The sequence below is a fragment of the Cheilinus undulatus genome, linkage group 2 (genome assembly GCF_018320785.1).
Source record: "Cheilinus undulatus linkage group 2, ASM1832078v1, whole genome shotgun sequence".
Classification (NCBI taxonomy): domain Eukaryota; kingdom Metazoa; phylum Chordata; class Actinopteri; order Labriformes; family Labridae; genus Cheilinus; species Cheilinus undulatus.
Genome location: NC_054866.1, coordinates 55,054,685 through 55,068,062, shown reverse-complemented (window position 1 = coordinate 55,068,062; position 13,378 = coordinate 55,054,685). Strand labels below are relative to the sequence as shown.

Below are 13,378 nucleotides of genomic sequence, written 5' to 3'. Positions count from 1 at the left end.
TCAATCAATCAATCATTCTGTCTTTTCTGTTGCTCTAGGTAATCCTGAAGGACCCTTGAAAAAGGCCCATTTTAAATCAATCTAGCTAATTAATTTAAATAAACTCCTTTTGTCAGTGAGGGTACAGCTCCAAAGTCTTTGTAAATCATATCAGGCACATTTCATCATTTTAGTCAACTTCGAACCCGTTAGGGGCGCTATTTATGAAATCTGGAACATGTATGTTTGACAAACACTAAATATGGCTATTTTCACCAGACCTGACGCATTTGCAGAATTTGTTGATTTTTGGAGCTGCTGAGGCTCTCAGAAGTCCAGTGAATGAGCAAACGGATGGATGGACAGACGGACGGACAGATGGCTGGATGGATGGATGGATGGATGGATGTCCCTACCTGTAGACAGGTGTTTCTACCGGTCAGACAGGTGTCCCTACCTGTAGACAGGTGTTTCTACCGGTCAGACAGGCGTCCCTACCTGTAGACAGGTATTTCTACCTTTCAGACAGGTGTCCCTACTTTCAGACAGGTGTTACATCCTTTCGTACAGGCATTGCTACCTGTCTGGCAGGCGTTTTTACCTGTGTGACCTACCTGTGGCACGCTCAGGTTGATGCAGTGCAGTGTCCTCTGGAGGCGTGAGGAGACAGCACCTGTCAGTAAGGTGGGGCTGTCATCCTCGTCCTCTGGGCCTGAGGGGTCTTCTTGTCCTCTTAGCAGGGAGCCAGTCCCTTCATCCGCCTCTTCTGGCTCCTCCTTAAGAACCGCCCTGCTTAAACACCTGAAAGCCAGCACACCTGGTAAGGTTCCACCCCTTTCCCTGATCAAGTCAGGTAAAGTAATGGCTCAGAGGATCTACCTGTCCCTTTGTCGACCAGCTGCACGGACACATGGACTGGACTGAGCGCTCTGACCACCGATGTCCCATGCCAAATTGGCTCCACACATCTCTACGGCAACCTGAGGGTCACAGGGCAGTGCACGAACACCAGCGACCTCCGGCAACAAGAAGAGACTCTGAGAGAGCAGGATAGAGACCAGACTAGATCAAACCAGATCAGACCAGATCAGTCAAGATAAGACAAGATCAGTCCAGACCAGACCACATCAGAACATATTAACCTGGGTCAAACAGGTAGGGGGTGGGGCAGGATCAGACCTTGAATCTCTCCATGGCGACGGACGCTTCAGACAGAGACTTGACAGAGAAGGGTGTGACTTTCAGAGCAAAGGTCATGGCGTTGAACACAGTGACCACGGTGAAGGCCTGAAAAGTCAAACAGGAAATGAGATCAACACCCATTGAACACAAATAAAAAAATATGTTAGGAACCTCCTGCTAAGTTTTGACTGATGACTAATCACTACAGTGGCAGGAGTCTCCTCAGAGCCAACTCAGGAAAAAACACATCAGATATCTGATGTAAGATTTAACTGTTTATTTACCTGTGCTGCTGTCAGGTTGTATCCTAGCAGCATGTGGGCGGAGAATGTTGCCACGCTGGCGATGACAACAACTACTGGAGCCACGCCCACAGTAATGCTCTGACAGTAACCAGCCAGCTCCAGGATCCTTCTCTCCTCACCACGGATCCCTGAAAGAAATACCTCTGTTTAATACTGTTACCATAGTGACAGGCAGACGTGGTGGGCATGGTCAGTGGAGTACATACTGCAAACATCCTGGGCGAAAGCTTTGACCCAGGCATACATCTTAATGAACTTGATGTAGTTCAGGATCTCATTCATCTTCTGGACCCTTCTGTCTGTGACGGCCACACCCCTCCTCCTGAAGAACGCCGTCAGTCTGGAGCTGAACATCTGATCAGAAGTAGTCAAAGACAACACTTAAAGTGAACACAAATATTCAATAACAGGTTATTGGGATACTCAATAACATCAAAATAATCGGATAACAACACAAACAATCAAGAAAGGCACATCAAATCGTCAGAAAAAATCATGACACCGGGACGAGGACCTCAGTACTGACCATGGTGAGGAAGAAGAAAATGAAGACAGTACTGACCATGGTGGGGTAGAAGAGGATGAAGACAGTACTGACCATGGTGGATAGAAGAGGATGTAGACAGTGCTGACCATGGTGGATAGAAGAGGATGTAGACAGTACTCACCATGGTGAGGAAGAAGAGGATGAAGACAGTACTGACCATGGTGAGGAAGAAGAGGATGAAGACAGTACTGACCATGGTGGGGTAGAAGAGGATGAAGACAGTACTGACCATGGTGGGGTAGAAGAGGATGAAGACAGTACTCACCATGGTGGGGAAGAAGAGGATGTAGACAGTACTCACCATGGTGGATAGAAGAGGATGAAGACAGTACTGACCATGGTGGATAGAAGAGGATGTAGACAGTGCTGACCATGGTGGGGAAGAAGAGGATGTAGACAGTACTCACCATGGTGGATAGAAGAGGATGAAGACAGTACTCACCATGGTGGATAGAAGAGGATGTAGACAGTGCTGACCATGGTGGATAGAAGAGGATGTAGACAGTGCTGACCATGGTGGGGAAGAAGAGGATGTAGACAGTACTCACCATGGTGAGGAAGAAGAGGATGAAGACAGTACTGACCATGGTGAGGAAGAAGAGGATGAAGACAGTACTGACCATGGTGGGGTAGAAGAGGATGAAGACAGTACTGACCATGGTGGGGTAGAAGAGGATGAAGACAGTACTCACCATGGTGGGGAAGAAGAGGATGTAGACAGTACTCACCATGGTGAGGTAGAAGAGGATGAAGACAGTACTGACCATGGTGAGGAAGAAGAGGATGAAGACAGTACTGACCATGGTGGGGTAGAAGAGGATGAAGACAGTACTGACCATGGTGAGGAAGAAGAGGATGTAGACAGTACTGACCATGGTGGGGTAGAAGAGGATGAAGACAGTACTGACCATGGTGAGGAAGAAGAGGATGTAGACAGTACTGACCATGGTGGGGTAGAAGAGGATGAAGACAGTACTGACCATGGTGGGGAAGAAGAGGATGTAGAAAGTACTCACCATGGTGAGGAAGAAGAGGATGAAGACAGTACTGACCATGGTGAGGAAGAAGAGGATGTAGACAGTACTCACCATGGTGAGGTAGAAGAGGATGAAGACAGTACTGACCATGGTGAGGAAGAAGAGGATGAAGACAGTCCTGACCATGGGGGGGAAGAAGAGGATGAAGACAGTACTGACCATGGTGGGGAAGAAGAGGATGAAGACAGTGCTGACCATGGTGAGGAAGAAGAGGATGAAGACAGTACTGACCATGGTGAGGAAGAAGAGGATGAAGACAGTACTGACCATGGTGAGGAAGAAGAGGATGAAGACAGTACTGACCATGGTGGGGAAGAAGAGGATGTAGAAAGTACTCACCATGGTGAGGAAGAAGAGGATGTAGAAAGTACTCACCATGGTGAGGAAGAAGAGGATGAAGACAGTGCTGACCATGGTGAGGAAGAAGAGGATGAAGACAGTACTGACCATGGTGAGGAAGAAGAGGATGAAGACAGTACTGACCATGGTGAGGAAGAAGAGGACGAAGACAGTACTGACCATGGTGGGGTAGAAGAGGATGAAGACAGTACTGACCATGGTGGGGTAGAAGAGGATGAAGACAGCTGATCCCAGCAGTGATGTTGGTCCCAGTATAAACAGATTGTAGGCAACACCCAGTACAGCCACCAGGGGACCTCCTGCCAACAGACTACCCACTGCCGCTGCCTCGAACATCCTCTGACCATCACTGGAGCACATGTTTACCAGCTAAACGAGAGAGACGAAGATGAGAGGAGCGTCAGATGGAACAACAGAGCGAGTAAGGGATGAGGGGAGGAATCAAGGATGTAAACCAAAGTGAATCAGCACCTGTCCCATGGACTTGTCCTTGATGCTACGCAGCTTTAGAATCTTCTGGAAGGCCAAACTGAGGATGGCACCCCTCAGCCTGGACCCAGTCCTGTAGTTCATGGCCCAGGTCAGAGCCAGAGACCAGGACCGGACCAGTTCTGTTGTCAGAAGGCCGAGGACCAGGAGCATCCCGTAGCCCAGGTCTGCTTCGTCCTGCTGGGTGTAGTCCAGCAGACGCTTCACCACGAACGCCTGAGGGACAACAACAGTCAGTACGATGGCATCCATCCTGTGACTATGGATGTTATTTATTATTCAGAGAAGCCCTGCTTCCCCTCTTCCTACTCGCACAGCTACCTACAGCTCAGAGGAAGAAATAGGGGCCTTTCTGCACTGGTATAACGGTTATTAAAGAGACAGGGGACATTAAGAATTGAATTTATAACTCTCTGACGAGTACCCACTATTCAAACAGGTTATTCAAATCTCCTGCAGTCTGTGCTTGAGTAAACACAAATCATATCTGAGACCCCCTGTACAGGTGGGTGGTTGAATTTACACAAGTAATAAAGCGGGGCCAGGTCTCTCATGACCACCACTCTTAGTAACACTGGAAGTCAATGGAGCATTATGACTCGTTACACTGGGGGGGTAGTTACAGTGGGGGGGCTGGTTACACTGGAGTTACTGGTTACGCTGGAGTTACTGATTACACTGGGGTGACTGGTTTTACTGGGGTGACTGTTTTTTACCGGGTTGACTGGTTTTCCTGGGGTGACTGGTTTTACTGGGGTTACTGGTTTTACTGGGGTTACTGGTTCCTACTCACTGGCCCGCTGAAGCCAGCGATCTGAGTGACGGTGAGACAGAGGAAGGAGAGGAGGAGACGAGTCCGGCAGAAAGACCAGACCACGGAGCACAGAGACGCCTCGCAGCCTTTCGACCTCTGCTCTTCATCCCAGAGAGATGCCAGCCTGAGGGACAAATGCCGGGTTAACACCGTTAACTGATTATAGAAAAAACAGAAGTCCTACACCTCCCACACATGCTGACTGATAATCTAAGAGTGAAAAACCGCAGCCAAACTCCTGCTCACCGTCTATCCCAATACCACCAAAGTTGCTGACCCTCTACAAGCCATGGAGACCTGATCCAAAGCAGTCCTGATCTTTAAATCCTTATTCAGGTTAACTGTAGATAAATTCATGTTTCTGACCTTTTAATTTCTGTTTTTAATTCAAGCATCACTGCCTTTCCCTCATGTTATGTCTGATCCAGTCTGCCTTCTGCGTGGCACTTGGCTGGTGCTAGGTGCAAGACTAATGTTGATACCAGACTAACTGGTTTTGACCCAGTACTTCCTGTTTTATGTGCCTGGAAGGAACCACTTCTCTTCTGTCTCATAGTCCATCCCTCTTTTATGACAACAAAAGCTCAAGAACAGTTTAAGGGATTTTCTTTAACCTTCGCACATATTTCCACTCTGACTGAAGGATGAACTGAATAGAGTCAGGAGGTTGAAGGTTAAGGGTCATAAGCCTTGATTATGCTTGAGTAATTTTGGTGTCTCAGAAAGAGGAATAAAATCAGAAGATAGAAAGAGATCTAGTTTGATAGAACAAAAACATTGGTGACTTTTATGGAAGTTGACAAAGCAGCAGAGGATCATGGGTATTTAGATGGTGATCAGGAGTTGTCTGCAGATTAAATCCTGATTTCAATTCACTTCCTTAAAAGGTCTACTTTGTTCATTGGCTCCACCCACCTTAGGCTGTTGGCATGGCAACCTTCCCGCTCTGACACAGGCCATATGTCGTCCAACAGGAGCTGTCCTTTTCTCCGGGCGTGTAGAACCAGAGGAGTCAGCCAATGAAACGTCATGAAGGAGAAAAGACCGGCGCCATCCACTGGATGGTTGAACCTGAGGACGGACAGGAGGAAGTATGGTTTATCCTGCTTTTTGGCCTTAAGTGATATCGTAGTGAAGCAGGCTGACTGTATTGTCATCATGCTCTCACAGTGATATCAGATATGACGCCACTGCTCCTCTGAACGTCTCATGTTTACAACCTTTACTGAGCATTAGGACTGGAACTTTAACTCAGCTCTCAGGACCATCCACATGGACTGGGGGTCATCTGTAGTCATTTTATCACAACAAGAACTACAACAACGTAAGTGGAACTTTCTGAGGATCTACCTACATGTGTTGAAAACTCGATAAATGTCCCAGCCCCAGTCAGGGCTGCTGATGATTGTCAGGGTGTTGATGCTGCCTCAGTCTTTCTTCTCTTTGCCAGAATGTTCTTTGTTCCTCTTTGGACGATTTAGTCAAAGTTAAATCTCTTAGCATTGATGCCGAGGTAAATGAAAAAGTTGAAAACCAGGGAGGCATCCATTTAACATTGAAATCAGCCGGTACTGGTCCTGCAGGTGTTTCAGTCAGACCCACAGGTGTCTACATCTTAACCTGTCCATGCAGTCTCAAACATTTGTGATCCTAAACGGGTCCTTCTGAAGAGCTCAGAGACTCCAGCATGGTTCTGTGATGATGACACCTTTGGCATAAGACGGTTGGAGAAATTTCATCCCTGCTGGATATTCTACGGTCAGCTGTCAGTAACATTATTAGAAAGTGGAAGAGTTTAGGAACAACAGCAGCTCAGCCATGAGGCAGAAGACCACAGAGCACGGTCAACGACTGTTAAGGATCATGGGTAAAAGTCTCCAAGTCTCTGCTGATTCCATAGCTGAAGAGCTCTGAAATTCCTCTGACATTAATGTAAACACTAAAACTGCAGCAGGAGCTTCATGAATGGGTTTCCATGGCAACAGCTGCATGCAAATCTTACATCACCAAGTCTAAAACCAAGCATCAGATGGAGTGAAGTAAAGCACACTGACGTTGGACTGTGGAGCAGTGGAAACGTGTTCTGTTAGTGACCAATCATCTTCTCTGTTTACTGTCAGATGGGTGAGTCTGGGTTTGGAGGATGCTGGGAGAACGTTACCTGTCTGACTGTGAAGTTTGGTGGAGGAGGGATGATGGTATGGGGCTGTTTTTCAGGGTCTGGGCTAGACCCCTTATCTCCAGTGAAGGCCAATCCTAATGCTTCAGCAGACCAAGACATTCTAGACCATGCTATGCTTCCAACTGTGAGGCAACAGTTTGGAGAAGGCCCTTTTCTGTTCCAAGGTGAGCTTGAGTTTGTTATTAAAAAAGAGAAATCTACATGAGATGAAGTTAATCCAGATTAAGAATCAAGATTCAGCAACCAATTATAAAATAAGGATTTAATGGTCTGACTCAAGGAGGATTCATAAATGTAAGCTGTCATACCTGTGTCCACCTGCTCTTCTCCAGTCAGGATTGTTAGCTCCACCCCCCTCTGATGCTTCACCACGGCAACCAACTGTCCTGTCCTCACATAGGCACAACACATCCTGTTTAAACACACAGTGACAACATGATTCACCTGATTTATTCTACAGGTTTTATTCTACAGGTTTATTACCCTTCACACATGACTCAGCAGAAATGTATCCTATGAAAACATGACTCAGCAGAGATTTATCCTGTGAAAACATGACTCAGCAGTGATTTATCCTCTGAAAACATGACTCAGCAGAGATTTATCCTGTGAAAACATGACTCAGCAGAGATTTATCCTGTGAAAACATGACTCAGCAGAGATTTATCCTGTAAAACATGACTCAGCAGAGATTTATCCTGTGAAAACATGACTCAGTAGAGATTTATCCTGTAAAACATGACTCAGCAGAGATTTATCCTCTGAAAACATGACTCAGCAGAGATTTATCCTGTGAAAACATGACTCAAGAGAGATTTATCCTGTGAAAACATGACTCAGCAGAGATTTATCCTGTGAAAACATGACTCGGCAGAGATTTATCCTGTGAAAACATGACTCAGCAGAGATTTATCCTGTGAAAACATGACTCAGCAGAGATTTATCCTGTGAAACATGACTCAGCAGAGATTTATCCTCTGAAAACATGACTCAGCAGAGATTTATCCTGTAAAACATGACTCAGCAGAGATTTATCCTCTGAAAACATGACTCAGCAGAGATTTATCCTCTGAAAACATGACTCAGCAGAGATTTATCCTCTGAAACATGACTCAGCAGAGATTTATCCTCTGAAAACATGACTCAGCAGAGATTTATCCCCCGAAACATGACTCAGCAGTGATTTATCCTGTGAAAACATGACTCAGCAGAGATTTATCCTGTGAAAACATGACTCAGCAGAGATTTATCCTGTGAAAACATGACTCAGCAGAGATTTATCCTGTGAAAACATGACTCAGCAGAGATTTATCCTGTGAAAACATGACTCAGCAGAGATTTATCCTGTGAAAACATGACTCAGCAGAGATTTATCCTGTGAAAACAGGTCATGGTTCCAGCACCACACCTGTTAGCCTGTCTTAAAGATTTGGCTGTTTTACTTTGAAGGGTCACTTTGAGTCATAACAACATTTCCCCTTATTGTGAAAATCATTGATATTGTCACTGTTTTCACTCTGCCTGCTCTACAGAGGAGCCACATTGATTAAAAAAAAAATCTATCTTAGAGCCAGTTTTAAGGCCAAACTGGTCTGTGTCTGATAAAGTGAAATCTCTGATGGGTTATTTATATTCTTGAGGGCTGCTGCCCCTCTACCAATCAGATTCTTTATCAGGTTAATGCTTCATAGAGCCTGGAGCATCACTACTGCAAGCTGGGAGGTTAAAGTGCAGATGTTTCAGCCAATCAGAGAGCAGGATTTCTCTCTATCAGTTGTATGATGAACATTAACACCGTCTGTATCACAGCATCCTCTCTGAGCGTGCTCAGTCTGCCTCCAGCAGATGAGTTACTACTGAGCACGTGCAGAGCTCACGTTTGCTGCCTCCTGATGCTCACACACATCTCTCCCATTTACATCACCCCAGCCAATGAGAGGCCTTCATGCCTTTAGCTCAGCCAATCAGATGGTAGGAATCCCCTCAGCATCAGCTGGGCTGCAGCAGGAGGAAGGGTTTCATTATGTAAACAAAGAGGAGAGTGTGAGGAGGAGGAGGAAGAGCATCCCAGTTCTCCACAGAGTCTATGATTGATCTGCTTTTATTTTGAAGGGACACCATCATGGCTGCACCTTCCTGTCCTGGGGTCATTACATATAAATGAAGGCTCAACAAAGCCTAAGGAGAGGAGCACCAAGCTCCAGGGGATAACACCAAGCTCCAGGGTGATAGCAGCAATGTCCAGTGAGATAACACCAAGCTCCAGAGGGGTAGCACCTAGCTCTCCGGGTATAGCACCAAGGTTAAGAGGGATAGCACCTAGCTCTCAGGGTATAGCATCAAAGTTAAGATGGATAGCACCTAGCTCTCGGGGTATAGCACCAAGTTCAAGACGGATAGCACCAAGCTCCAGGGGAATAGCACCAAGCTCTCAGGGTATAGCATCAAGGTTAAGAGGGATAGCACTAAGGTTAAGAGGGATAGCATCAAGCTGTCGGGGTATAGCACCAGGCCTTTAGAGTTTATTTGCGGTGCTGTGTGATCAGCTGTTCTCTGTTGACAGAGACTCTCTCTTCTTTTATTCACTGGCCATTGGTGAACACCTTACAGGTGCAGCACTGCCACCTTCAGTGAGAATTAGCACATTTCTTTCAGGAGAAAATCAGAACCTGAGAATAAAAGCCTTCTGGAAAAGGAACCAGACTCCTCCACGTGAGATTTTGATGTTTAATTTTGGTTAAAATCCAAATAAATTGGCTTGAAAGTTCAAGTTTTTCTACATCTGTAGGGGATTAAACATCAACCTTTAGACCAGATTTAAAACATCCACATTTCAAACCAACTATTAGTGAAATAACTGTAAATCCATAGGAATGTTAAAGGAGTGACAAAAATTAAATAAAACATCTGATAAAATCAGATTAAAGGTCTAAAATCCCACCTACACACATGCAGCCTGGCAGGCCAAGATCACCATGGTATTGTGGGATATATTTCACATCCATTAGAGCAACACCCCATTAACAATGTTTGAGAAGGACAGAACCTTTCAAAATAAAACACAGAGGGTGATAGGACAAACAGTCTGTCAGAGTCATTACAGGCTAATCAGAGTGACTGAACATAATTTAGTAGATGTGCACCAGGAAGTAAATCAGCTGATCACAACAGTCAGCAGGAAAACATCTGTTCCCAAAAAAAGGTTTTAAGAGGATGATGTCATCATCAAAGGAAAGAAGGGAATGTTTTAGAATATTTAAAGGATGAGATCATCTTCACAGGCAAGGTAACAATATTTTAGAATCTTTAAAGGATGACATGAAGTTCACAGGCGAGGTCAGAATGTTTAATAATCTTCATAGGTTGACATCATCCTCAAAGGAAAGGCTAGAATGTTTAATAATCTTTAAAGGATGAGATCATCTTCAAAGGCAAGACTATAATGTTTTAGAATCTTTAAAAGATGAGATCATCTTCACAGGCAAGGCTAGAATGTTTAATAATCTTTAAAGGATGAGATCATCTTCAAAGGCAAGACTATAATGTTTTAGAATATTTAAAAGATGAGATCATCTTCACAGGCAAGGCTAGAATGTTTTAGAATCTTTAAAGGATGACATCATCTTCAAAGGCAAGATTAAAATGTTTTAGAGTCTCTAAAGGATGACATTATTTTCAAAGGCAAGGCTAGATTGTTTTAGAAACTTTAAAGGATGACATCATCTTCAAAAGCAAGGCTAGAATGTTTTAGAAACATTAAAGGACATCATCTTCAAGGGCAAGGCTAGAATGTTTTATAACCTGGATGACTTTGGATTATTCTTCATACACTAAAGTATGCTGATCCATGATTGGTCAGTTCTACTCAGACTATACACAGACCTGAAAACATGGGTGAGGACTAGAGAGCAACACTTTCCATTCTGAACTTGAGTAGAGCTCGCTGTTAAACCTCTCTCTGAGTTGTAACAATGAAGCTGGAGCAGAAGGATTAAGATTAGGTCGCAGGGTCACGGGGTCAAGGGCAGGAGCCAGTGAGAGGTCAGGAGAGGAAGAACAGCGGTGATCACCCTTAACCCCCCTTCACCTGCAGCTGGTGGTGCAGTGTGACCTCTGATCCCGGCAGAGCGCTGAGAGATGCTGGCTCACTCCGTCCTCTCTCATGTTCTCTCATCTTCTTTAGGACCACATGGAGCCGAGAACAGACGCTGTGGCGCTCTGACGTTGTTACGCTGGTCAAAGAAGAAACAAAGATGGTTTTGAATTACGTCATTTATCCTCCAGAGAGCTAAGCTTTAGTTTGAACAGATTTTTAGATCCTCCCTCTTATTCTGGATCAGGAGGACCTGATTGGTCGAAGTGCTGGTCTTTGAACAGGAAGTAGTTTAGACCAAAAGGATGTCCACAAACTCCCTGAAGGTCCTGTTTCTACAGGAAATCCAGACCTGGATCATTTTTAGAGCAGATGAATAGGCTGAGTGTTGTTGGGTTTCATCAGACAATAAGAGAGGGATGGGGGACTCATTTAAATGATGGACTGGATATAGAATCAGCAACATTTACACTAAATGGGCTGAATTTACTGAGAATTTTTCCTTGAAATCCTCACAAATTCACTTAAAGTTCAAAGAAATAACCTCAAATTTCTGAGAAAATTCTTCAACATACTTTTATTTCTAAGGTGTCCCATAAAAGTAGCCAGAAATTTACCCCAAATAATCTGGATAAACTTGATCAGAAAGCTGAAACATTCTTTAAAAAAAAAAAGAAAAGAAAAGCTCAAAAAGCCCTTTAGATTTCCTTAAAAATTTCAATAAAATTTCCCAAAAAATAAAATCTCTAATCAGATTCCCAAAAGTTTAAAAATACATTCCCTAAATTCCATAAAAAGTTTCCAGCAAGTTCCTCCTAAATTTTCTTATCAAATTTCCCAAAAACTGCAAAAACATTCCTCAAAATTTAATGAAAGTGAGCTGAGATTAAATTTAGTGGATCTGAGATTAGATTTAAAGGGCAGAGATTAAATTTGGGGGATCTGAGATTAAATTCAAAGGGCTGAGATTAAATTTAAAAGGCAGAGCTTAAATTTAGGGGATCTGAGATTAAATTTCAAGGGGCTGAAATTAAATTAAGAGGTTCTGAGATTAAATTTAGATTAACTTTAGGGGGTCTGATACTAGATTTAGAGGGCTGGGATTAAATTTAGTGGATCTGAGATTAATTTGGAGGTTGGAGATTAAATTTAGGAGATCTGAGATTAAATTCAGAGGGGCTGAGATTAAATTAAGATGGTGGAGATTAAATTTAGTAGATCTGAGATTAATTTGGAGGGTGGAGAATCAATTTATGAGATCTGAGATTAAATTTAGAGGACTGAGATTAAATGTAGGGGATCTGAGATTAAAATAAGGGGACTGGGGCCGCTTAAAGGCTTTTAAAAGTTGGCAACTTGTGGACATCCTGTCAGGGCTGGAGGAGTGACAGTTTGATCCTGTTGTCTAAAAGTTGCCGATGTTTTTGAGACAATATCAGATTGTCCTGAGTGTCTGCTTCAGAATTGTTGCTGTGCTATCAGACAGGTTTTGATTTTTTTTTAGAATCATCTCTCTTGTTGTTTATTTTCAGAATAAAATCATCCTGATAAATATCGCGTTTCTCCATTCAGGTCATTTTGGCCACACTGAATTATCACGGCAATTTTACGGTAATACCGCGGCATTAATGATGAAATCAAAGAAGAATTGATTTAAATACCCTTCAGAGTAAAAGAATAACACAGTATCCTTCAGAATAAAAGCATGAGATGAACCATCCCCGCGCGCTGACACTGAAACAGGAAATCAAACCAAAGTAAACATGAGTAAGGTGATGGCAGTGACCTGCTCACCTGTCTACCTGTCTCTTTGTGTCCCCAGTCTCCTCTGTCCACAGTCGCGTCCAGTCCTCCTTCAGGTCCGCAGTAAATAGCTGCTCTCCTCTCGAGATGCTGCTCGGACTCACAGAGCAACCGCGCAAGGCATCATGGGAAACAGAGTCTTAATTTGCCTATGAAGTGTCAGCCCTGAGTGCAGTCTGCCAGGCTCTGATTTTAGTACGGAGTCCCTGAGAGGACAAGAACAGAACTAAAATATAAAAAGGAAAGGCCCTTGGAGTGTACAGAAAATTCATCTGTCCGTCTGTTGGATTACTTAGAAATTTATCAAGGTCTATGTCCCTTAAGTACAACTGCAGAAAATTATGTTTAGTTTGTAATAAGCCACATAATTATTTAATGTAAAAACTTAAATGATCCTGCACATGGAGCGGCTCCTTAACAGTCATGTTTTTTCATATATTGTTCATACAGGGACAAATTTAGCTGAAAATGAATAATGTTCTTTACATTTATTCCAACATTATCAGAGCTGAATCTAAAGTTCCTGTCAGTCTGAGCTCAGGGCAAAGACAACTCGGCATCTTACAAAACGCTTTGCTGACCCCTGC

General features: G+C 43.9%; 1 protein-coding gene across 1 annotated transcript in view; it reads right to left on the bottom strand.

Annotated features, from left to right (window-relative positions):
- abcc5 (ATP-binding cassette, sub-family C (CFTR/MRP), member 5) overlaps positions 1 to 12,889 on the bottom strand; it is a 38,650-nt gene extending 25,761 nt beyond the window's left edge. Inside the window, exons 1-12 of the mRNA XM_041805138.1 lie at positions 12,783 to 12,889; positions 10,983 to 11,127; positions 7,204 to 7,307; positions 5,629 to 5,784; positions 4,693 to 4,837; positions 3,882 to 4,115; positions 3,606 to 3,779; positions 1,673 to 1,820; positions 1,446 to 1,594; positions 1,159 to 1,266; positions 859 to 1,016; positions 594 to 780 (exon numbers count right to left, since the gene is read on the bottom strand). Of these exons, the coding sequence (XP_041661072.1) occupies positions 594 to 780; positions 859 to 1,016; positions 1,159 to 1,266; positions 1,446 to 1,594; positions 1,673 to 1,820; positions 3,606 to 3,779; positions 3,882 to 4,115; positions 4,693 to 4,837; positions 5,629 to 5,784; positions 7,204 to 7,307; positions 10,983 to 11,069 (1,650 nt within the window). The 5' untranslated portion in view covers positions 11,070 to 11,127; positions 12,783 to 12,889. The remainder of the gene's footprint in view (positions 1 to 593; positions 781 to 858; positions 1,017 to 1,158; positions 1,267 to 1,445; positions 1,595 to 1,672; positions 1,821 to 3,605; positions 3,780 to 3,881; positions 4,116 to 4,692; positions 4,838 to 5,628; positions 5,785 to 7,203; positions 7,308 to 10,982; positions 11,128 to 12,782) is intronic.
- Between the last annotated feature and the right edge of the window lie 489 nt (positions 12,890 to 13,378).